The 22,984-nt window shown below is 56.3% G+C and overlaps 9 protein-coding genes across 9 annotated transcripts; 5 read left to right on the top strand and 4 right to left on the bottom strand.

Moving 5' to 3' along the window:
• Positions 1–313: 313 nt before the first annotated feature.
• SCHCODRAFT_02637755 (aldehyde dehydrogenase) lies at positions 314–2,436 on the top strand. The gene is made up of 7 exons (XM_003028498.2): positions 314–337; positions 389–1,072; positions 1,123–1,372; positions 1,420–1,518; positions 1,572–2,082; positions 2,134–2,197; positions 2,246–2,436. Exons 2-7 carry the CDS (start codon positions 636–638, stop codon positions 2,343–2,345), a joined length of 1,461 nt encoding a protein of 486 aa, XP_003028544.1. The 5' UTR covers positions 314–337; positions 389–635; the 3' UTR covers positions 2,346–2,436.
• A 572-nt stretch (positions 2,437–3,008) lies between these two features.
• Positions 3,009–4,344, bottom strand: SCHCODRAFT_01102597 (Mg2+ transporter protein; the record flags this gene model as incomplete). Its single annotated transcript, XM_003028818.1, has 5 exons — positions 3,009–3,123; positions 3,249–3,490; positions 3,554–3,952; positions 4,033–4,221; positions 4,273–4,344. 5 exons carry the CDS (start codon positions 4,342–4,344, stop codon positions 3,009–3,011), a joined length of 1,017 nt encoding a protein of 338 aa, XP_003028864.1.
• Positions 4,345–5,452: 1,108 nt separating this feature from the next.
• SCHCODRAFT_02637745 (Metallo-dependent phosphatase) lies at positions 5,453–8,236 on the top strand. Its single transcript, XM_003028499.2, has 9 exons — positions 5,453–5,845; positions 5,901–5,926; positions 5,983–6,081; positions 6,133–6,244; positions 6,293–6,578; positions 6,632–6,930; positions 6,979–7,153; positions 7,207–7,326; positions 7,375–8,236. Exons 1-9 carry the CDS (start codon positions 5,506–5,508, stop codon positions 7,835–7,837), a joined length of 1,920 nt encoding a protein of 639 aa, XP_003028545.1. The 5' UTR covers positions 5,453–5,505; the 3' UTR covers positions 7,838–8,236.
• Positions 8,237–8,731: 495 nt separating this feature from the next.
• On the top strand, positions 8,732–9,492 carry SCHCODRAFT_02062768 (uncharacterized protein). Its single transcript, XM_050341655.1, has 2 exons — positions 8,732–9,177; positions 9,233–9,492. The coding sequence occupies exons 1-2, from the start codon at positions 8,922–8,924 to the stop codon at positions 9,346–9,348; spliced, it is 372 nt and encodes a 123-aa protein (XP_050198628.1). The 5' UTR covers positions 8,732–8,921; the 3' UTR covers positions 9,349–9,492.
• A 353-nt stretch (positions 9,493–9,845) lies between these two features.
• On the bottom strand, positions 9,846–11,074 carry SCHCODRAFT_02637740 (uncharacterized protein). Its single transcript, XM_003028819.2, has 5 exons — positions 10,656–11,074; positions 10,492–10,601; positions 10,405–10,444; positions 10,221–10,348; positions 9,846–10,169 (listed from the first exon to the last, which is right to left on the bottom strand). The coding sequence occupies exons 1-5, from the start codon at positions 10,788–10,790 to the stop codon at positions 10,004–10,006; spliced, it is 579 nt and encodes a 192-aa protein (XP_003028865.2). The 5' UTR covers positions 10,791–11,074; the 3' UTR covers positions 9,846–10,003.
• Positions 11,075–11,363: 289 nt separating this feature from the next.
• SCHCODRAFT_02588359 (uncharacterized protein) lies at positions 11,364–12,639 on the bottom strand. The gene is made up of 5 exons (XM_003028820.2): positions 12,322–12,639; positions 12,151–12,266; positions 12,056–12,095; positions 11,878–12,005; positions 11,364–11,829 (listed from the first exon to the last, which is right to left on the bottom strand). The coding sequence occupies exons 1-5, from the start codon at positions 12,448–12,450 to the stop codon at positions 11,664–11,666; spliced, it is 579 nt and encodes a 192-aa protein (XP_003028866.1). The 5' UTR covers positions 12,451–12,639; the 3' UTR covers positions 11,364–11,663.
• Positions 12,640–14,573: 1,934 nt separating this feature from the next.
• SCHCODRAFT_02513276 (uncharacterized protein) lies at positions 14,574–16,561 on the top strand (the record flags this gene model as incomplete). Its single annotated transcript, XM_003028500.2, has 6 exons — positions 14,574–15,184; positions 15,236–15,724; positions 15,775–15,882; positions 15,936–15,982; positions 16,033–16,408; positions 16,462–16,561. The coding sequence occupies 6 exons, from the start codon at positions 14,574–14,576 to the stop codon at positions 16,559–16,561; spliced, it is 1,731 nt and encodes a 576-aa protein (XP_003028546.2).
• SCHCODRAFT_02062678 (P-loop containing nucleoside triphosphate hydrolase protein) lies at positions 16,238–18,303 on the top strand. The gene is made up of 7 exons (XM_050341654.1): positions 16,238–16,408; positions 16,462–16,480; positions 16,544–17,087; positions 17,139–17,431; positions 17,485–17,606; positions 17,658–17,763; positions 17,815–18,303. The coding sequence occupies exons 3-7, from the start codon at positions 16,657–16,659 to the stop codon at positions 18,114–18,116; spliced, it is 1,254 nt and encodes a 417-aa protein (XP_050198627.1). The 5' UTR covers positions 16,238–16,408; positions 16,462–16,480; positions 16,544–16,656; the 3' UTR covers positions 18,117–18,303.
• An 8-nt stretch (positions 18,304–18,311) lies between these two features.
• Positions 18,312–22,780, bottom strand: SCHCODRAFT_02637727 (RdRP-domain-containing protein). Its single transcript, XM_050345988.1, has 14 exons — positions 22,490–22,780; positions 22,202–22,397; positions 21,999–22,137; positions 21,650–21,894; positions 21,389–21,512; positions 21,043–21,161; positions 20,743–20,875; positions 20,580–20,639; positions 20,458–20,503; positions 20,034–20,391; positions 19,633–19,921; positions 19,486–19,572; positions 19,308–19,433; positions 18,312–19,249 (listed from the first exon to the last, which is right to left on the bottom strand). Exons 1-14 carry the CDS (start codon positions 22,741–22,743, stop codon positions 18,393–18,395), a joined length of 3,033 nt encoding a protein of 1,010 aa, XP_050198626.1. The 5' UTR covers positions 22,744–22,780; the 3' UTR covers positions 18,312–18,392.
• Between the last annotated feature and the right edge of the window lie 204 nt (positions 22,781–22,984).

Here is a 22,984-nt window from a genome sequence, read left to right as displayed (position 1 = left end):
CAACGGGTGATCCTGTTGTATGCCTGATTTGCAGTGCTGAATGGAGGTTCCCGATGAAGCTGAGTCCTGAGGTCAGTCTCTCATGCTCAACGCACTATGTAAAGGCCTGACACCATTGTGTTCACAGATGACATCCCTAACGATGAATTCGCCTAACATTAGTCTCTGCTAGCAATCGGTATATGGCAACGGTGTTACTTTGTCCGCCTGCAACGGCGACATATTGTCCCCAAAGTCACGAGCATTCTGCGACGGGCCATCTCCGACGCTGCAGCCTCTCACGATATGTCGCCACCTCGTAGCTTCCGACTTACAACAAGTCGCCATGGCCTACCCGGTGCACAATGGTCTCCCGCCCACAGCGGATCCCCCTCTGATTGATACCCAGCTTCTATGGGCGCACTCGCCTGTCTTACTCACGCGTTGTATCAGATCCAGCTACAACCCTCATACCGGTCGAGTCCTGTTTCAATGGACGCCCTGGCGCCCAATCACCCATAGCTATAGCGCCGGCCTTCCTCTATCAGGGAACGCTGATTGCGAAGGTCAGAATCCGTCTCAACTCTATGTACCTTTCAGAGGAGATTGGGCGTATATAACCTCCTGTGGACACAATCGACCTCAGCACAGCGATCATGGCGCCTTTCACCCCTCTTTACATCGATGGACAGAACGTACCTGCAACCGGCGATGCAACGTACGAGGTCCGCAACCCGCTGACGGGCGATGTCGTCGGTACGGCGGCGGCAGCGACCTACGAGGACTCCGTCACCGCCATCGAAGCTGCGCACCGTGCGTTCAAGACGTGGAAGAAGACCACCCTGGACTCGCGTCGCGACATCTTCAACAAGGCTGCTGATCTGCTCGCGGGGGACAAGTATAAGGCGAAGATCGCGATTGCGCTCAAGGAGGAGGTCGCTGCGACGCCAATCTGGGGCTACGCGTGCTGGCTCGCCTCGCAGGGTGACCTGCGGGCTAGCGCGTCCATGATCGAGCGTTTGCGTGGCGAGTACTTCCCCTCGAGTACGGCAGGCGGGCATGTCCAGGTTAGGCGGAAGCCGTGGGGTGTGGTGTACGTGTCTTCTGTTCGCATGGTCGGCGTTTCCTGACCTATTCGAACAGTTTTGGCATCGCGCCCTGGAACGCCGGGCCCGCACTTGCTTTTCGCGCCATCTCGTGCGCAATCCTATGCGGTAACACCGTTGTCCTCAAAGCTTCGGAAGCGACGCCTCGCACACACGCTGTCGTCGCCGAACTCTTCGAGGAAGCCGGTCTACCGAAAGGGGTTCTCAATTTCTTGTCGATCTCCCGAGAGGCATCGCCTGAGTTGGTGTCGAAGATCATTGCGCATCCGCTGGTGCGACATGTGAATGTGAGTCGGGCATCAGGGCATCAGTCGTCGCGCACTGACAATCTCAGTTCACGGGAAGCGACCGAGTAGGCAAGATCATCGCAGTTGAGGCAGCCAAGAACCTCAAGCCGGTTGTGCTCGAGCTCGGTGGCAAGGCGCCGGCTGTGGTAAGGCATACATCTTGACTCGCCTACACTTCATGCCCTGACCGCCATCCTAGGTCCTAGACGATGCAGACCTCGAGTCGGCGGCCAAAGCAATCATCTGGGGCTCTATGATCAACTCTGGTCAAGTTTGCCAGTCCACCGAGCGCGTCATCGTGCAGCGAGGCGTCGCCGAGGCGCTGGCAACGAAGATGGTTGCCCTCGCGCAGAATGTCCGCGCGGGCAACAGCTACACCGACGGCGCTAAGCTGTCTGCTGTCTTCAGCGAACCTGCGGCAGAGAGCATCATTAGCCTCATCAAAGAGGCGCAGGACGAGGGTGCTGTTGTTCTTCTGGGTGATGTGACCCGCCAGGGCACTCTGGTCCAGCCGCATATCGTGAAGAACGTGAAGAAGGGGATGAAGATCTGGGAGAAGGAGACCTTCGGTCCTGTTGTAATCATTGCCGAGGTCGACACCCTAGAGGAGGCCGTCGAATGGGCGAACGCAAGTGATTATTCGCTGACGTCCGCTGTATGGACACAGGATATCGACAGGATAGAGGCGGTCGCGCCTGAGATCAACGCAGGTGCGTAGTTCACTTTGGGGCATCGCAGATACAGCGTCTGATCCATGTTAGGCTTCACCAACATCAACGGGCCAACGTTCCACCGGGAGTCTCTGATTGCGGTACATGGCTTCGGGTACGTGGATTACAAACTTCGTCTAAGCTCGCGTCTGACTCTGCGCAGTGGGGCTTCTGGCTATGGCAGATTCGATGTCGATGCCTTCACCGAGAAGCATGTTCTCGTCACGCATTCCCGAGACCGTCAGTATCCTGGAGTCTTCTAAATATGCGTCGCCTCAAAGCATGCAGGATTCTTACTGTATGCACCAAATTGTATGTACACCTATTATGTCCAATGAGATAACTCTGCCACAACTTGTGAGAGTCGTGTGATTATTGCGTGACTGTTCATGCTCTCTTCCGCCTGCCACTATGCTTTTCGTCCCGCCATAACCCTACTATGGGCAGATTTGCGTTGTGTGAGCTGGTGTAACGTACCTCAGCGGTAAACGCAACGGTGCCGAGCGCACGTGATGCAAGTTCAACTTGGAGCGGCAAAAGCCGAAAGGCAAACAGATGCTCAACTTGGGCTGCACTAAGACTGCCATCCCTGGTTGCATCAGCTTTGTGAATTGCTGCATGGAGAAGTGGGGGTAAGATGAGTAGGGGCGGTATACAAGTATGTCCGGAAATTAACCGTGTCAAGGTAGCACAATTATGGCGTCGTCCCTGCCGTATAGTGTACATCTAGGGAGCTTTGGGGGTGTCGTTCGGTCGGATGGGGTGCATGAACGCTCGTTCCCTGGTCCGAGCAACCGAGCCCTCCGTGACGACCGCATCGTCCGTGACGAGCGCATCCTCGAACGTCAAGCGCATGCTCGACTCGATTGCGTGTCCTTCCCAACGAGCGCATTGCCATGTCGTCAAGCCTGTCAAAAACGCTAGGACTATGGCCAGCCGTCGCCGATTCGCTCGCGCCCTAAAGGCAGAGGCAAAAAGGGTCGCCTCCTTTGCCGTGGGCTATGCGTGCTCGACAGGCCGACTTTCCTGATCTTGCGAAGTCTGAAGGATATGTCAACTTAGCCCACATTCACCATCAACGACACCCGAATATGGGTTACGGCGAGCAGTATTCAGCGCAGCACCCCCGCACTATTCAATAGACCCACAAACAAAAAACCACTTACATTCTGAATCCCCTCCACGCCACCATGATCGCGACAACGCCCGAGACGCCCGACATGACCCAGAAGGCGTGCGCGTCGTCTTCCCAGCCTGTGCGCAGGTTCATGCCGAAGAGGCCTGCAATGAGCGTGCCGATGCCGATGCCGAGGGTGGCGATGGAGACCTTGAGGTCAAGCGTCAAGAGCGCGTTCCGATTGGAATCCAGGATGAGCTCGACAATCTCTTGGGTGGATTGGACGTTGCTCTATGGGGACAGACGGGGTCAGCAAACCACTAGTTACGTTCAAGGTAATCAGTGGCCACACACCTGCATACTCTGCGCCTCATTCACGATCTCCTCCACCTGCTTCGAGAAGGACTCCAGGATGAACTCGATCTCCTCGTGGTCCTCATCCGGCCGCTCCGCATTGTTTTTCTTGTCCGTCAGGTACATGGCCGCCAGGTCCTCGTCCGTGTCGAGCAGCTCGTCTAAACAGTCTTGCACCAACTTCGCCCGATTCTGGAAGCTGTCCAGCCGACGCGAGTAGTACAGCAAGCGCTTGAACCGGTCGTGATCGATGTCGTCCTCGAGCTCGGCGAGTAGGGTGCCGACGAGGTTGCGAATGAAGACCATCTCGACTTCGAGGGCGCTCAGACAGGAGAGCAGGATGGACTCAAGGGCGCGGAATTCGTAGGGGAGGCCGGTGGCCTTGCTGCGGAGGTTGTGCTAGAGAGGGCGGTGATATCAGCGGGTGTATGAGGTAACGGTGAGAAGGAATGAGATTAATATGAAGGGGAGCTACATACCTGCAAGTGGTAGAGGAAAGTGGAGTGTAGCCTGGAGTCGACAGAGCCATACGTATCGAAGAGGACGACGGCATCGGCTTTGATGAGGGCACGGAGGTGGAGGATGTTGACTAGAATGGACTCTTTGCGGACCAGGATAGTGGGGACGAGGTTGGGTATTCGAGAATCAATCTTGCGGAGATCTCGTATCTGGACGGCGGTAAGTATGTTGAGTTCTAGGGGAGGGGAAGGTGCACGTACATTGAGGCCATGCTCGGCGCTTAGATCGGACTTCTTGAAATGACCGGACACGGTCTCGACGTTTCCTGGCATAAAAAGTTGAATATCCTACTTCCTCACAAGCTAACTCAATAAACACCTTGGGCGTCTAAAATCGTACCTGTAACACTGCTGTGAGCTGTATGTTCAGGGAAGGAAGAGCTGTGGCGCACATCTCATCTTCAGGTCTGCTGGCTGCCTCCCCTTCATCAGCTTCTCCAGTATAGCCGCCTTCTGCACCTCCGCCTCCGCATCCCAAGCGTCCTGCTCCTCGCTTCGGCCGAGCGACCAGTTGAACCCGCGGAGCCCACCAATGCGGATATGGTGTATGATGCGGAACGGCTGCTTCTCGTGCTCGCTCTGCGCACGGAGCCTGACGTGGAACGACCGTGAGGGGAACGCCGTTCGTGCTGAGCCGAGTCCTACGAGGCCCGGCCAGGGACGCATCCTGTGCAAGCTGGCTGAGGACTTTACATTGGTGGTTACATATCGTCCACAGAGGTCAGCTAGCCGAGCATTCATGCGCGTATCAGTGCTGCCAGCAGATGGGGAGAGGGAACAACGCGTCCGGGCGCATGAATGAGATCACGAAAAGTGACGGGCGACGGCATTCGGCGCTCGGCCCGACGGAGCGCGCCACAGCCCAAATGTGTACAAATATTTGCTCGTTTCTCCGGTGTACGCGTACGAGGCGTCAGCACGCAGGTTCTCTCTTTTCGGCGTCCGTGAGTAGGGTCAGGATACAGGTTTCAAGGGAAGTTCGCCTGATTCGCAGAACCGTGTCGCCAGTTGTGAGGAAACGGTCTTGGGCGCTTATTTGCTGTAGGCTGAGGCTGGAATACAGCATCTGGCGTCTTCGTACCTCTCGAATAGGTGTTAGCATCTTTAACTTAAATCCAGCTGTGCATCCGAAGCCTCTCGCACAGTATACTGAGTGCTACGGTCTGAGCTCATCTATTGAAGTCAGAGTTATGTCAATTCATTGATTACCGGATAACCTTCGACTTTGGCATGGCCCTATGCTAGAGCTGTGGCCACACAGTGCCTGGCAGTGCGAGAAGGAGGAAGAAAAGATGGGCCAATGAGAAGGTCCACAAACGCCCATAAATTAGCGCGTGGCATTGAGTTTGGTCACCCACGCGATCGCGTTCTGACACTGCATTCACCAGCGCCGTTTCTTCCTTCCCTCCATCGCTGGTGACGACGACGACGACCATGAGCACACAAGTAGAACGCGCCATTGGGGAGATTACGTCGAAGCCGCCCGTGCCGGACATCGACTTCACGCAACACACGCTCGAAGATGGCAACGTCGTCAGCACACAGGAGAGGGTCATCAAGGACGTGCAGGCGCCGGCGATGTCCACACCCACCGACGAGCAGTTCTTCGCCAACCGCGGCCAGGATCGCACCAAACCAGACATAGCGTTCCTCAAGAACCACTTCTATCGCGAGGGCAGACTGACGGAGGAGCAGGCGCTCTGGATCATCGAGCAGGGCACCGCTATCCTCCGCGAGGAGCCGAACGTACTCTCCGTAGACGCTCCCATAACAGGTGCGCACGCAGCGCAGCCCGCCTAGCGACGAGTGCTAATCCGATGCTCGCTCAGTCTGCGGCGACATCCACGGGCAATATGTACGTGACCGAATCGTTGCTCTCTCTATTGTGGCTGACGAGCGGCGACGATCCAGTACGACCTCATGAAACTTTTCGAAGTCGGGGGAAGCCCCGCTGATACTCGGTACCTCTTCCTCGGTGACTACGTCGATCGTGGATACTTCTCGATTGAAGTACGCATCCTCGCCCGCTGCCCACCGGGAAACTGCTAACCGCGATGGCAGTGCGTCCTCTACCTCTGGTCGCTCAAGATCTGGTACCCCGACACCCTCTTCCTCCTGCGCGGCAACCATGAGTGCCGCCATCTCACCGACTACTTCACGTTCAAGCTCGAGTGTGCGTCGTTATCGCTGCCCAGCTGACACCGTGCTGATCAGACGTCAGGCAAGCACAAGTACTCGGAGAGGATTTATGACGCCTGCATGGAGTCGTTCTGCGCGCTTCCGCTCGCCGCCGTGATGAACAAGCAGTTCTTGTGCATACACGGTGGTCTATCGCCGGAGCTGAACACGCTCGACGACCTGCGCGAGATCGACCGGTTCAGAGAACCACCGACCCACGGCCTGATGTGTGATATCCTCTGGTCAGATCCCGTCGAAGACTTTGGCACGGAAAAGGTCACGGACAACTTCTTGCACAACCACGTACGAGGCTGCTCGTACTTCTTCACGTGCGTTAGCGCGCTTTTTCTGCTTTGTGGCATCGACTTACCTTCCGCCACAGTTATCAAGCAGCATGTCAGTTCCTCGAGCGCAACAACCTGCTGTCCATCATCCGTGCGCACGAAGCGCAGGATGCCGGCTATCGCATGTACCGCAAGACGAAGTCGACCGGTTTCCCCTCCGTCATGACCATTTTCTCCGCGCCGAACTACCTTGACGTCTATAACAACAAGGCGGCGGTCCTTAAGTATGAGAGCAACGTCATGAACATCCGGCAGTTCAACTGCACCCCGCATCCGTACTGGTTGCCTAATTTCATGGATGTGTTCACTTGGAGCTTGCCGTTCGTTGGCGAGAAGAGTGCGTCCTCAACCTGTTGGACTTGATGGATCCCTGACACACATACAGTCACTGACATGCTTGTTGCCGTGCTTAACACTTGTACCAAGGAAGAACTCGAGGAGAGCGACGAAGAGGAAGTGCCAGTCTCACCGACAGCGGACGAGGGTGATGCGCGCAAGAAGGTCATCAAGAACAAGATCATGGCTGTTGGCCGTATGGCGCGCGTCTTTGCCTTGCTGCGGTCGGTCATACCTCTGTCCGCACCCGAAATCTCCACTCACTTTGCCTTCATAGTGAGGAGTCCGAGAAGGTGTCTGAGCTCAAAAACATCTCCGGCACGAGCAAGCTCCCGTATGGTACGCTTGCAGCCGGTACCGAGGGTATCAAGGAGGCCATCACTGGCTTTGAGGAGGCGTAAGTCTTTCATCTGCCGTGCCCGCTCCTCACCTAATGCTTGTGCAGACGGAAGTCCGATATTGAGAACGAGCGTTTGCCGCCCGATCTGTACGACGCCGACTCGGAGGAGGGCAAGGCGATCATCTCTGGTTCCCTCCCACAGACGCCAGCGGAAAACGGCGCGCACGATCCGTCGCAGCCCGTCTCCGCTGATGCCCTCAAGCAGGCGATCTCCGATGGAGCAGCCTCGCCCGCGGGCTCTCCTGCGCGCACACCGTCGTCGCCGGGAACACCAACGGCGGGCACGCCGTTCAAGCGTGGCCACGGGCGCCAAGCGAGCCTGGGGACGACCATGACGAGCCCGAGTACGAGGAGGAGGAGCTTGGAGAGCACGATGAGCCTGATTCAGGGCGTGTGGACGGGGCAGACGCCATCGGTGCAGGAGGGCGACGAGTCGGTGGAGGGGCTGGCGGAGAAGCTGGCCGGGCAAACGGTGAATGGGGAGGCCCCGAACCCTGCAGCGCGTTGATAGAGCGCAATCTTGTGAGGGTTGTGTTTGGTCGGTGGGGCTTGGTGCGCATGTTAACAGGCCCCGCGCCTGGTCCTGTCCGCCGACTCCACTCGAGTCGCCCTATCACCGAGTCTACCCATGTCCTGTCAGCATCCACCCAGCTCTTTCATCGATTCGGATTTCTTTCAATGCAGTCAGCCGCGCTCGTCTCCTCGGATTTGTGTTTAGTACTTAGCTTACTGTTCGTTATTGGACTGCTTTGGATCTCCCTGCCGATTCAGTCGTCGGAGGCGTGGCGCGGCGCGACATTCTTGTACATATATACATATACGACGTAGACGATGATACGCTACGTGTATTCGCTGGTGCATACACGAATGAATCAAGATGGCAGATAGCGGACATGGGAGAGCGCATGCACCCAAATCGTGGTTGAACCGTGGGCCCGGCAATGGCCGGGCGCATCAGTGTCACGCGACCAATACAAGTTGAACTTCTTTCCGAATCCTCATGCGCTGCTCCGGCGTCGACGTTCGATCCGAACTGCATGGGCCACCGTTGTATGGAGCCTTCCCTCGCTGATAGTGGGCTGCTGCTAAGAGTTGCTCGCTGATGACCGACGTCGACCCACTCGTCCCTCTCTGCGCCGGCGAACAACAAGCTAGGCACTTTCCGATCTGGTGGACACGGCCCGCCACGACGAGCGGTCGGTCAAGGCGCATGCGTACGGTGTATCTGTATCTCGCCTACGGCAAGCATTGCACCTGTATAGCTATCGCAAGCCGCCCGTAGGTGTGGTGGCCTCGGTCTTTTGCGTGTCATTGACTTCTCGCAGCGCTATCCGGTCGCATTCCACGAGATGGATAGGTTCTTCTCAGTCCTCGGCTTCCTGACTTCGTGTACTCGCTTTAGACTGCCGTGCCGACCGTCTGTTCTTCAGCCCGGACATTGGCCTCAAAAGCCGACCTACACGACTCGGGCTTCGTCATGCGTCGCGGGAGACCTGGCCTCCGCTCTTCTCGTTGCTCTTCTTCTCCACTATATCTGTGTTTATCCATCGATCTTAGACGGATGACTGTGATAACTCTCTGATACGCTCTACATGAAGGTGGCGACAGGCCTCCGCCAGCTCGCCATCCTTCTGCGTCCCTCGCCAACACTGCTCCGCGCCGTCCTTGCCCCCGAAGAAGTGGCTAAATCGCGGACTGCTGCTACACCGCTGACAGAGGTCCACTCCAGTATACCTGTGGCTCGCGGACCCTCCCGGACGTGGGCAGGTCCTGGCGACTCCGCCATTCACTCTATACATAGTCAGGGCGATTGTAGGTCGCCCTCTGCAGTGATTGTCGGAAGAGAAGGTGAGCATTACGTCTTTTTTACGCGGATCGCGACTGAATGAAAGACTTCTGTCAGCGCGAGCATTGAATTGTGACCCCTCGAAGGCGCCCATACAGGACCGGGCGTCCATGGAGGTGCAGATGGCCCGATGGGCGAGCTGCCTGCCGCGTACCATATCCCGCAATCGATAGCCTGGCGGGCCGTCTCTCCCTCTAACATCTAGCGTTGCACTCGATGTGATCGACCCCAAGCTCCTCAGATCGCGGGCTCCAGGCAGCTCTGCTAATACCTTCGCGATTGCAGCGCACACACTCAGCCTATCGTAGCCCTCGCAATCATGGTAGCTGCGGTTCGAGTATATGACGCAGCCAAAGTGCTGAAGAGTTGAGGCAGTAGCCGCTTTTCGCTATCACGCTCAGCACTCGTGATACCTGCCGAAGTCTCTTTATCCGCATACTGATATCTCACCTAAAGTTTATATGCTATGATGCACGCGGTGCCCATGTGTCGTACACAACGTCGCCTCCGCTGAATGAGCAACAAGGGCCGTGCGCTCCACAGAAAGGCGCACACCTCTGCACACGACGGTGGCATGGCCTCCCGATAGCTGCTCGATAACACTGCTTATACCACTGATCAGACGGATGTGGTACTGGCGCTGACAGCGGCGCCTTGAATGGGTGACACACCCTCAACTCCTCCGACGCCCAGGGTGACGGCAGGCAATGCAACGTCAAGAGCTTTGTCGATGCGGTGAATTTGGGCGTCTGACCATATCAATAAATTAAATTCCACAATACAGGCCTCGTTCCGTGTCGTAGGGTATACCCGCAAATAACAGCCATGCTACAAATCGTACTTTCGCCGGATAGCCGCCCATGGTGGCGCCGCCTCAGGATTTTCGTGGACAAATACATTCATGTCGGTGTCCGATATGCGGTTGGCGTCAACGCTGTTCCAGTACCGCGCTAGGACGTACAGCAGGTCGTGAGCGTCGAGGTCAAGTCGTCGGCTGTATCGCTCGTAAGTCCGCACCGTAGAGATGAAGAGATGACGGACGCACATTATCCAGCTGTTCAACTTGGCGCGCACGTACTCCGTGATCGTCAGAAAGGGTACACCCTGAATCTTCATAACAGTATGTCGAGTGAGACGTAGCGGACCCGTCTCGCCAGCGGGTAGAATCTCGAACTAAGGGACAAGCTCATGAGCGAGAGGGGCGGTGGCACGGGTCACGAAGTCATCACCTCGATGGAAGGGATTAATTCGGTGTATGTAACGTGTAATCTGGGAGAGGGGTCAGTGGGTGGGCAAGATGAAGGCGGGGCACACACCGATTTGTCCACGGTGAAAAGACTGTCCTAAAGTCTTCGGACGACGCTAGCGCGTCCCGCACCCGGCGGAAGGCATGTCGTTGCCCGTTTTCCACGATGCATACCATTTCCTAGGAATACTTGGTCCTCAGGGGTAGGTACCAACGGTAAACGGGCGCACTCACCTCGCAAAGCTGTCTGCGGGAAACCAAGGACACCAAAAAGTTGCCATGGAAGGCGTGCGGAATGTCGTGCGAGCGGAGGAGCTGCGAAAAGGCAGCTGCCGTCTGACGGAGCCGCTGCGTTTCCTCGGGGCGCATAGTGGATGGAGAGGGGGTAGGATGGGTGGGGATGTCTTCTGTCAGGCGCAAGACATGTTAAGTGGGGCGAGGGCGGTGGGCACGCTGCTGAGGTTAGGAGGAAACGCGAGAGTTAAGGGCGGGGACCAAGACCGTCAGAGATCTTCGGCGATCTATTACATGTTGATTTGCTGCGGGGTACGGATTGGCCGATGCGAGCCACACCCTGTTCGCTGGGGCGTGACCTCGAGAATGGCAAGCTGTGATTGACTAATGGGGACAACAAGGATAGATACCAGTGCTTACTGCCGCCCGAATCCCCATTGCACTCAATAGGAGCACGGAGATGGGCGTGGGCGAGTGGTGCAGGGGGAAGCGGCAGTCGTCATGATCATGTCAATGCAGCTGGGGCGGTTGGCCGGGCGGCTCTTTTATTTAAATGGCTTGCGGCCAGGTGGAGGCACGAGACGAGCCGTATGCGCCGGATCTTGTGACCTGGACCCGGCCCCGATCAATAAATCACCTTCAACCCTCCGCTCGCCGGCCAGCTGACCAGTTCAGGTTCCCATGCGGCGCCTCCAGGACACATCTGTGGCGCCCCAAGCTGGGGTGGGCGCCTACTTGCCGCTCGCTTGAAGCACGTGCACAAACAACTTGCAGGCTGAAGCTCGATTGGACCTGGACATCAATCCCATTAATACAAGTAATCCGTCCGCTTAGTACAAGTTTTCGAATGCAGAAGATGCGGTAGACATCCAGAGTACGTACATACACACAACAATCGCCTAGAGTCCATATGGATTTCATCTCCGACTTGAACCAGCGCACAAGCCTGGTAGGCCGCGACCGCCCTCGAGAAGACCGCGAAGGCTCACCCTCGCGTACGCACCCGCTTCACGTAGTGTACCGGCTGTTGATCGCGAGCCACGCCGGCGCTGCGACCGTGTTACAGCGCAGGAAGACCGACATGTCGGCCTCTGGTATACGGTTGATGTCGATGCGTCGCCAGTACTTCTGCAGGAAATATATGATGTCGCGAGCCTGCGTGTCCTTTTGGCCACTTCAACACCGTCAGTAAAATTTGCCGGCTAGCAGCTGCAGTACGTACATCATCCACGACTTGAGCCGCGCGCGAATGAGCTCCGAGAAATTGAGGAAGGGCACGCCCCTCAACATCATGACCGCGGAATCATCGAGCGACAGCGGGCCTGTCTCCCCCGAAGGCAGGATCTCAATCTGCGGACGTCAGAATCGCGACGAGTACCAGACGGAGGAAGTATACGCACGCGAATGGGCGGAGAGACCTTGGTGTATACGACATGCAGCCTAATCCGGTCGTCGTCAGTCAGATGAGCTGATTTTTCTTCGCTGAATGGCTTACCTCTTCGACCAAGGCGTGAAATTGGCCGTCATAGACGGCACGCCTTGTAGAGCGTCACGAACGCGTCGGAATGGGCAAGTGTTCATTCCTGCCGATTCCACGATGCAGCATATTTCCTGGGCCATACGTTTCAGTTGTCGAGCAGAGCAAGGAAGCAAGGCGAGTTCGTACCTTGCTGTCCGGATTGCCTTGAAGTATGTCGCGGACTATATCTCCGTAAAATGCGTGCCGAATACCACGCTTCGAGAGGCCTGTTGAGAGGGTGGCCGCAGCGTCAAGGAATGTGTCGATAGTAGACATAACGGCGAGACCATGGGCAAGCTGGCTGTCGACTGGGGGAGTGGGCGGGCGAGATGGCGGTCAGAAGCGAAGAGCAATCCCGGGAGGGGATGGATCCTGACTGGGCCCTAATCGGGACACGCTTTTACGGCGGCAGGCTGCTGGCGTCTTATATAACCTTAAGGACATGAATCGGATACCCAAAAGAGGGTTAGGGTTCAGTACGACGGAGTCCAGACCCGTCCCCCGCAGTGAAGATCGATATGCCGAGGTCCTCTGCGGTTCTGCCGAGCGATGGTGCCAGGGGGTGGCCCCGGGGACGCGATAACGATGATGGTGTTTTTGGTCATAGGTCAGACTGCACAAGAGGGGTCGCAATATGAGTAGTGGCCAAGCAATAATAGCTCATGAAGGACGTACAAGTAGACTCCATGGGCGGATTGCGCGGCCTGGTACCGATGGAGGGTAGCCCAAGGCATCCGACATAGGAAGGTCGAGCAAAGGTACGCTAAGGTACGATTGCCCCTCCCTGTATGGAGGGTGTAGATTGAGGGTGCATACCTTGGAGGTCGCAGGACCTGCAGAAGAGAACATAGAGATCTTGGCGTCAGCGTAAATGAGTCATTCCTTCATTCTGGCAGCATCGAGAGGCTCATATGATACCGACTCCGTGTAGACTGAGACTTGCAAATACTTCGCCTTCGAAGGGGCGCCATCGGTACGACATGGTCCTACAGATCCAGAAAGACAAATAAGGCGTCATTCATGCCGAGGGTTGAAGGTACAGGACCCCCTATACACAATCCATGAGAAGAGAACTATGGGACGAAACCGTTCGCACGTACCGCACGCGAACCTCTGACCGAGATGTAAGACGCACGGCACGACCAAGGTGTCAATAGATGCCGCCGACCTCTAATTACCTACAATGGGACCAATCCTCTCAGTCTAGATTGAGTTTGAGGATGGCAAAGAACTCGGGAAGTCAGTCTTTTCCCGAGAGGGTCCGGTCTTCGAAGTCCAGAGGCTTGCTTGAGCATTCAGAAGCACGACCGGAGAATGATGTGCCCTGAGTTGGTCACTGCTTCTGCTTCGACAACATCGGTGGTGTTGGTAGGTTGTGGGTAATAGGACTGTCTAGACTCCTTGTATCTGTGCGAGGACGCTGAGAAAGGACTGGCCGAAGGCGCGTAAGAACCTGCGAGGGGTTTACACAACTCGGGATCGTTGGCCTACCTATTCTACGTTCGGATTGGTAGAGCGACTTTGGGAATCAAGCTCCCTGGATTCACGCAAGTGTGCTCGCAGGATGAAGAGACCAATGCTCGAGTTGAAAGAGCGCAAGTCGGACAGTTGCGGTCAAACTTACAGTATGTGACTGGCAACTTCGGACCGATGTCCGGTCACATAGTCACGTATCTACTACATAGACGACTCTCTTTCTCGACCCTCATGTACCCGTCGACAAGTTGATCTTCCCCAGGCATTCACCACTATGCCCTACCAAAGTAAATTAGCCCGTCTAGCTTGGGCAAACTGTGGCGAATTAGGTCAGTGCCTTACGTCGAGTTGGGCTATTTAATTCATAATGCACTTCGGGAAACCAGATCTGACGCTCAAAAGAAATAACCTGCAGCGAAGGAACAGCTTGGCTTTGGGCTCTCTCTCATACAGACGTCCATGGTCTCTACTCCACCGCTGTCTATAAAGGACTGCGTCTCCCGGATATTAGGGATGACTTTGGACGGATCATCAGGCGTGCGTAGCGGTGGTCGTGATTACCATTGAAAACGAAACGTCAGCTGGCAAGGATACTCAATACAGCGGACATAGGACGACCAAGCTTCCTGCGACAGAATTGAGCCTTAGGAATTCTGAGAAACTCGATAAGGAGCCATGGCATGGTCGTTTCTCCCCTCTCGTATTCGCACAGGCATACGAGCTCTTTACTTTGCACCTACACCCGACGAAGCTGAAGTCAATGTACAGGACAGGCGCCTATCATAGCGCCTTAGCGTCCATTTAGCGGAGCGGGAGAAGACTCATGATGCCGTACACGTTGTATCCGCGAGGCGTTCAACTCTGCAATTTTCGTCTGCCCTTGCCTTTGCACCACCACTGCTCACGGTCTACATTGGTGCATCATGGTTGTCGCCCTCTGTCCCGACCTCGTCGCCTCTGGTCGTTGCTCTCGCGATTCTTGCACTTACAGGCATGACGCCTTCGAATGCACCGTTTGCGCTCGGTTCTTCTCTTCCCAAGGCCAGCTTGACTCCCATTTGAGTGGGAAGAAACATCGGAAGGTCCTGAATGGGTACTCCGGCAGCCTGCGTTGCTCTATATGCGACAGGATAATGGGTGGTGGTGCCTGGAACGACCATATCAATGGACGACTTCATGCACAACAAGCATCGTTGCAAGGTGTGTCCCCGGTGGTAGAGCCCGTGGAGGACACACCGCCCGGCTTCCGCCATTGCAACGTATGCAGGAAGGACATTATAACTCGTCGCTGGGACGCACACGTATCGTCGCCAGTTCACAGGGCGTGCGCTGACTATGCGATCTACCACTCTGCGCTAGAAGACGCCGAACAAGACCGAAATGGCGTCGTCATCGAAGGAGAATATGACTTCGACGTCGTAGCCGGAGGGCAGACTGTTGTGTGCTCTCGCACTGTCAAGAAGACGGTCAACGCAGCCTTGCGCATCGTCCGCATCGATCTGGCGTCCTCAAAGAGCAAGTTTCGGGCCCCTGGGTTCGTACTCGACATTCCAATTGTACTGTATGTGAACTGAACTTTCCCTAGATTCACGCCGCGCATCATCGGAGCGGGCAGCCTCGGGGATGTCTCGTCCACTGGGTCAACTCGTATCGAGGTCGAATTCCGCGCGCAGTTCCTCGGCATATTCCAGGACCGCATCGAAGTCGTCTTTCAGGATGTGCAGCTCAGGAAGGAGTTCGTTATCGTGCGAAGCCTGCGCGCAAGCGTTGGGGACAAAGCGACATTCGAAGAACTCAGGCCGATCGCGCCATACCGGCCTCGCCGACGAGTCGACCGCGCACCAGAGACGGAAATCGTCGAGGGCCCCAAGCCCGAGTTGCTTGACGCTATCACATATATCGGCAAGCTGCCCTACGCCAATATCCCGACGTACCTACACAATGTACTGTCGCGGGGCTCTGACAACGAGATCGTCGGCCAGCTTCGCGCCGGGTTTCTTCCGCGCGTCTTCGACAGTGCTGGGCACTCGAAGCACTTCAAGTGCTTGCTGTGGGCCGAAGAGTACCGCTCTGAGTACGTCGCTGTATCAATCGTTCAGTCATCATGCTCACGCCCATCTTTAGGCGGGACCTGGAAATATATGACATCGAGGACGCCGAGCTCAGGCGACAAGGGTTCACCCAGTTCAATCGGTTGGGGTTTTCCACTGGTCGACAGGATCAATACTATTAGTATGTCGTCGTCGCTTGCCTGTGCGAGCGTTACATCTTTAACTGTGGTCCAGCCTCGACGTGCCAGGTCTGGCTGAAAAACGGCCGAGCGTGCTCATCGGTGAGTCTATGGCCCTTTTATATGTATGCTCAATCATCTGACATTCTTAGGCGATCGAATCCTCGTCCAGAAATCCGGCGACAACAACGGCCGCTGGTTCGAAGGTCGCGTGCACGTCGTGCGTCAGGCTGAGGTCGGGCTCAAGTTCCACTCGTCTTTCGGATGGTCGTCGTCGCAGCGCTACACGGTCCGCTTCAAGCTCAACCGTATCCCCCTCCGTCGACAGCACCAAGCGCTGGACACCGTCTTCGATCAACCGCGAGTGCTGTTCCCCGACCATAAACATTCGCTGGTTGCTTCGCGCATCTCGAAGAGCGGAATACGGACGACTAATGCGCTCATTGCGACGAATGTGCCGCAGTTGCAGGCGATTGCGTCCATTGTCAAGCTTCCCAAGGGTTCGCTCCCGTTCGTTGTGTTTGGGCCGTTAGTGTTTCCTGCTGCACTCGCCTGAGGTCATTGACTGATATCCTTTCTAGTCCCGGGACAGGCAAGACCGTGCGTATTGTTCCATGCCCTGTCTTCCATTTGTTCATATATTCTAGGTCACGATTGTCGAAGCCATTCTGCAAGTACTGAAGAAGGACCCCAACGCTCGCATCATCGCCTGCGCACCCTCAAACTCCGCCGCCGACCTCATCGCGTCTCGCCTGACCGTACTGTCGGACACCGAGATGTTCCGCTTCTACGCCCCGTCACGGCATACCAACGATGTCCCGGACGAGCTCAGGAAGTACACATGCGTCACCGACAAAATCAAGTACAGCGGCCCGTTCAAAGTGCCGCCTGGCGCGATCATGAAGAGGTTCCGCGTCGTCGTTACGACGTGCGTGTCGGCATCGATCTTCACGGGTCGGGGCATGCCGCGAGGGCACTACTCCCACATCTTCATCGACGAGGCCGGTCAGGCCACGGAGCCGGAGGCCATGATCGCAATCAAGACTATGGCGGACAACGATACGAATGTGATCCTCTCCGGAGACCCGCAGCAGCTTGGTCCAATCATTCGGTCGCGGATCGCCTCTCAACTCGGCCTTGAGACAAGCTACATTGAGAGGTTGATGCAAAGGGAGGTATACGACCAGCAGACGGGCTTTGGCAAGTCGTGAGTCATTGTGCATTCTAGGATACCGTTTCATTTTTGACAAAGCCATAGCGTCGTGAAGTTGACAAAGAACTACCGCTCGCACGCTGCTATCCTGCGCTTCCCGAACGAGCGCTTCTACCGCGGTGAGCTCGAGCCCTGCGCAAGCCCGAAGGCTATCAACTCCTACATGGGATGGCCTGAGCTCCCCAACAAGAAATTCCCCATTATCTTCCACGCCATCTCCGGCAAGGACGACCGCGAGGCGTCGTCCCCTTCATTCTTCAACATTCACGAGGCATTGCAGGTCAAGAACTATATCGAGAAGCTGAAGCAGGCGCGCTCAACGACCGGGTTCCGGGCCAGTACGTGCACCATGGAGATGTGGACTTCGCAATGTGCTTACGACTTTTCCCAGCTGACGACGACATTGGCGTCATTGCGCCGTATCACGCGCAGTGCGTGAAAATACGCAAGGCACTTCAGAGCTCTGGCGCGGAGAAAATCAAGGTTGGGAGTGTTGAGGAGTTCCAAGGCCAGGTATGCACGATGTTCGCTTTGAAGGTATCATAGGTTGACGAAGTCTCGCAGGAGCGGCGGGTGATCATCATCTCCACGGTCAGGAGCAGTCAAGAATTCGTTCAGTACGATCTCCGTCACACGCTTGGCTTTGTCGCCAACCCGCGCCGCTTCAATGGTGCGTACGTTGTCTTTACCTCGCCAAATAGTTTTCTGACATCTCCCGTAGTGTCCGTCACTCGCGCCAAAGCGCTCCTCATCATCATCGGCGATCCGAACGTGCTGGCGCTCGACCCGCTCTGGAGCTCTTTCCTACACTACATCCACGACAACGGAGGCTGGACCGGTGCACCATCGTGGGACGAGGTTGCGCCAGAGGACGGCCAGACGATTGCGCAGGAAGCCATCGACGATATGAACGACTTCACAAGGCGTATGGAAGAGCTTACGCTAGCGACTGTCGGAACGGGCGAGGAGGGGCAGGCTGGCGATGACGGGGCTATCGACAGGCCGTGGCGCGATGTAGAGTAGTAGGCGGACAGTGTTGACTACGATCCGACATGTCTTCTTGGACTGGGCTTGTCTTGCAGCCTGCATATCGACCAATTTTCAGTACGCTGGCCACGTGAATGTTGATGTCGTTTCCTGTGCAAACGGTATTTGCCGGAAGCCAAGTTCAACTCATGAGCTGCTCACTTCGAGCTTGTACATGCACACACAATGATTGCGAACGCAGTTATGTTGTTCTGACAGAAAAGCACACATCCGAGATACAATACAGTTACAAGACAATATAAAGCAGTAGAATCATGCTCCCGCGGTACGGGCACGCGATGCACTCGTCGAGAGCCATCTACCAGCGACGTGGTCATAGCGCTCCTTCACCAAAGCACCGCAATCAGAACAATGATAGGTGCGCTGCACCCCGTTGGCGTGGCGCACTACCCAAGAATTGTGCACCTCCTTCCCATTTGTGCACCGCATGAACGTCTCTTGCGGCTCCTTGGGTTTATTGTTCGCTCGTGGCAGTCTTCCTGGCGCAGCGGTGACGCTCGAATCGACAGTAGAGCTGCTCGATGGGGCTTGGCGTATGACGGGTGCGGTTGCAGCACCGGCGTAGCGTCGAGGAGCAGGTTCCGTGACGGGTCCGTCATCGCCGATGAGAGTATGAGAGGATGCGCGCGATAGAGGGTCCGCCGTGCGCCGCGATGTTTGAGTGACCGCGCTGATGGACTCGGCCATGGGGTATGCAGCCACTGACAGCGGGCGCAATGGGGCTCTTGGGGACAACGACTCTCGCGCGTCCTCATAGATGGAGCCTTGAGACGATGACCGTCGGGAGGAGCGCGAGTTTCGCATAGTGCTGCGGGGAGAGCCAAAATCCGAAGAGCGCTCAGTGGAGATTGACGAGCGGATATGGGTCGTAGCTACGGGAACGTTACGCCACTGATCTCTCGAGGAGGAACTCGACGAGACGATGGGAGGACCTCGACCGCGTCGCACAGTGACAAGGATATTCTGCAAAGCATTCTCAGCTTGAGCGGGAGCTCGTATCTCAATCGAGCGCGGTGGCGGATGTGGCGGCGCTACAGTCTGGGAAGAAGCGTGTAGAGGCCTGTTCGTCGGACCGACCGCGAGCGCAATGCCTCCTTGAGAGGTGCTGTCTGCATGCATGGTCGTTGGTCAGCTCAAGCGTTACAGAATGAGCGGCTTGCGACGCACGGGCTTTGATGTGTGCCAGGTAGCGGGCTGGCAGCCAAGAGAAGGCTTCCTTATGCGCGCGGTAGCCTGTGACGTACCACGCTGACGCCTTCGCCCACTGCTTGGGCAAAGTCATGATATTCACGCCTGATGATCTGTCATCAGCAACTCAATGAGCGCAAGGCAGAAAAGATCGCACGAGGGAAATGGCTTTTCAAGAATCTCTCCTTGACTACATCAGTCTCCTTCATCGCTTCCCGCTCGTCGTCACCATCCTCTGCCGTCTCTACGAGATTGTATCAGTATTTCAAGTCCTGGCAGCACACAAAAGGCAGTCGGCGCTTACCTTGTTCTGTCCGGATAGCCGACGCCAGCGCATTATTGAACAGAGGCATGATGCGCCTAGCTTCTTCCACCAAATTCTCCCACTCCTCACGATCAACGCTCCCGGACAAATCCAAATCGGGGTCGATGGTGAAGTCCGTCTGTTGCCCTCTGGGACTCGATGGAATTATAGAGACCAAGAAAGCGAGCGGGTCCTGCCACCCTGGGGTCCTCTGGATGGACATCGTGCCGAGGGTGGTCTTCAGATTAGACTCGAGTCGGCTGGCGCTCCCGCCGGATTTGACGAGGTCCTGGGAGGCGTATCAGTCTATGCGGCATCGTGTACCGTACGCGATACCATGTACGGCACGCAATGCCGTGCACCCCTCGCGACACTGCGCGCGATAAATCACCCCAACTCACCACCGCGCGCTCCACAATCCCCGCCAACTCCCTCGCGACAGGCGCATCCGCGAGCTCTGATGTCAGCACCACATTCTCCATCCACGCCTTCGATGCCTGCCCGAGGACGAAGCTGTGGCGCAGGCGCATGTAGGTCTTGAGCGCGTCCTCGTGCATGTCGATTTCGGATACCGTGTGCATGTCGACTCCGGATATCGTGTGCATGTCAATCTCGGATACCGTGTGCACCGTGTTAGCTTCAGGGGACATTGGCGCGGGAGCGGTCGAGACAGGCTGCGCGAACGGAGGCGGCTCAGCCATTCGCGGTGGGATGAGCGAGGGCTCCGTCGTGACCCAGAAGTTATCGCCGTCGACGTCGCTGAAGGTTGGTGAGTGGATTCGGCGCGGTATGTGTGACCAGCAGAGGGAATGATGGTTTGCTCACCCCTGCATCTTGCTCGTCTCCGAGCGTGCGCCCCCCGAGGCGAATACTGAGAGGGTGATCAGCCTGCGCGCTCGAAGTGCGCAACGACTGCAATTGCGACCATGCAACTTGCGCGTACTTACCTATACAGTTCCGCAAATGTGATAACCCTGGCCTGTTCACTGCTTGCAAGACGCGCAGGACTGTCAGCCATGATTAGTACCGACATTCATTCAACTATTCCAAGGCCATTGCATCACCCCTCAGTCCACCCAACTGGGCTAGTCAGGTTGGATAGTCACTCACCACTCGTCGAATAGGCCGGATTCCTGCCCACGAGCACGGTCCCCAGCTTTACGTCTCCGGCGACGTTGATGTAGACCTCGCCCTCACGCAAGACTCCGAGCTCGTCACAAACGCCGAAGAGGTAAAAGGAGTTCTGGGAGATAGGTTAGAATCAATAGGGGTTGTGAAAGGAAGAGAGGGAGGGTTGAGGAAGAAAGCAGGACTTAGGTGGTCAGAAGTGTTACATGAGGTGCACGAAGCACAATTGGCAATCCTCGCAAGCGCAGACAGCAGTACACAACACCAACACCGCGAGCTCACCTTGACCCTGATATTCAGCTTCTTCCGGAGCACATCGAGCGAGCGCTTCTGCAGCCGCTCGAGGAGGCAACGGACGTGCGGCTCGGAGAGCTGGAAGCCGGCGAGGAGGAGGTCGTGTACTGGGAGGCGAGGAGACGTTAGTAAGGGATGGATGGTGACGGTCGAAGCGCGCTAGCGTAACAAAGTATCAACGATGAGCTTCATGAAACGACGAAGAGCTCTATGAAGCGATGACGAGCTCTATATAGTGACGACGAGCTCTATAAAGCGACGAGGACCACGATGCCCCCAACGCGCGTACCACGACTGCCGAAATATGAATATACACGATCAAATGTCCACTCACACTCCTGATCAAACCCCGCCCCATCCGCGTCCAGCTCTGCTTCCAGCGCATCGAGCGCGCGCTGCCGGCTCGTCATGATGAGGTCGATGAACTCGAGGTTGGCGCGGAGGAGGGACTCGAAGGCCTGCGAGTGGGGGAGGTTGGGTTAGTTTCGCGATGTGGATGTGCAGGCGCTGACCCAAAGTGCAGCAAAGAAGCCCCAAAATCTCAACACAGTGCCCCAAATTACCGAGCAATTTCAAATTCAAACGAACCACCCACCTCCAACCGCACACCCAACGTCAACAACAATATGATGAAATGCCTGTTCAACCGCGCGCTCCTCGGTCGGCGGGCTACGCTATGGATCTCTAGCACCGTCGGGCCGCCGGGATACTTGCGCATAGAGGGGCGGAGGGCGATCTTCATTGGACCTCGACGACCAGCGTCCCTGCAGATGCGGTCGAAGACGACATCAGGGTACCGCACGAGGAGGCCCTTGACGCCGCCGCGGCGGATTTGAAAGACTGAAGGGTGAGGTCAGGACGAAACTCGTCTAAGAGCGCATTGCGCAGATGACAATGCAAAGCGACGGGTAGAGATATAAGAGATGCACGACAGAGAAGCATACCAGTTGTATCCTCGGGTATCTCTAGCGCAGAGCACACTTCCGCGGCACAAGAGTCGCGTATGAGGCCGCATCCGTCGGTGAACAGGGTGCCATCAGTAGCTTGGAAGTCGGGTATTGTCGCGACGAGTTCGTCAGGAATCTGTGAAGAGACGGTGTACAGTCAGGCTTGTCAAGACCTATAAAAGCTAGGAAAGGCCGCTAACATCCATTACAGGCTTTGTGGTGGAAAACGACAGCCCTAGGCGCGCGCAGAACCTGCCGTATCCAGATTGCTGGTATACGCTCTTCACGTTCCCCAGGGCGTCCAGGAAGCGGTCGACAGTCCAATGCTCATCTTCACGCAGAAGCAAGAATGTCCCGTCTTTGAGCTGGCTCTCGGTGAATCCGAGCCAGGAGTATCTAAGGGGGAGGGGAAGCAAGGAGGGGGGAATAAGGTGGAGGAAGTACGGCAGTGAGCGCGTCGAACATCAACCAGGCAGTCGAACACTCACTTCACGTTTGTGCCATCGACATTCAGAACCTTTCCCCCACTCTGACAGCGGCGTATCCAGCCCTTGATGTCCTCCTTCTTGGGCTTGCGAATGAAGCGGACAGATACCAGCCGCTCCGGGTCGCCCAACAAGCGGAATGCACGACAGTCAAAGCGAACTTCGGGGTTAAGAGTCTCTTGCGCTTTGTCTAGGTCCACGTCGAGTCGCCAGATCTTCCTCCTCTCCTTCTTCAATAGCAAGGGCGCGCTTGCCATGGCAGAGTCCTCAAGAGAAAGGGATGAGTGCGGGGAACAAGAGTCAGAGACCACGTGCGGATCGCTGATCATTGGGTTCGTTGATTAGCGCGTGGTGAGTCGAAGGAGCATCCTCCCGAGGATAAAGCATTCTGCTCAAGACTCTGGAATATTTGTACATTTGATCAGCATTATTGGGAGGGTGTCCGAGAGCTCATGAAGGTGAGAACCAAGGAGGAGGGGTGGGGAATGGACGGAAGAA

This window comes from Schizophyllum commune (genome assembly GCF_000143185.2).
Source record: "Schizophyllum commune H4-8 unplaced genomic scaffold SCHCOscaffold_10, whole genome shotgun sequence".
In the NCBI taxonomy this organism is placed as follows: Eukaryota; Fungi; Basidiomycota; class Agaricomycetes; order Agaricales; family Schizophyllaceae; genus Schizophyllum; species Schizophyllum commune.
Note: the sequence above shows the minus strand (reverse complement) of the source record. Positions and strands in the feature narration are given on the sequence as shown.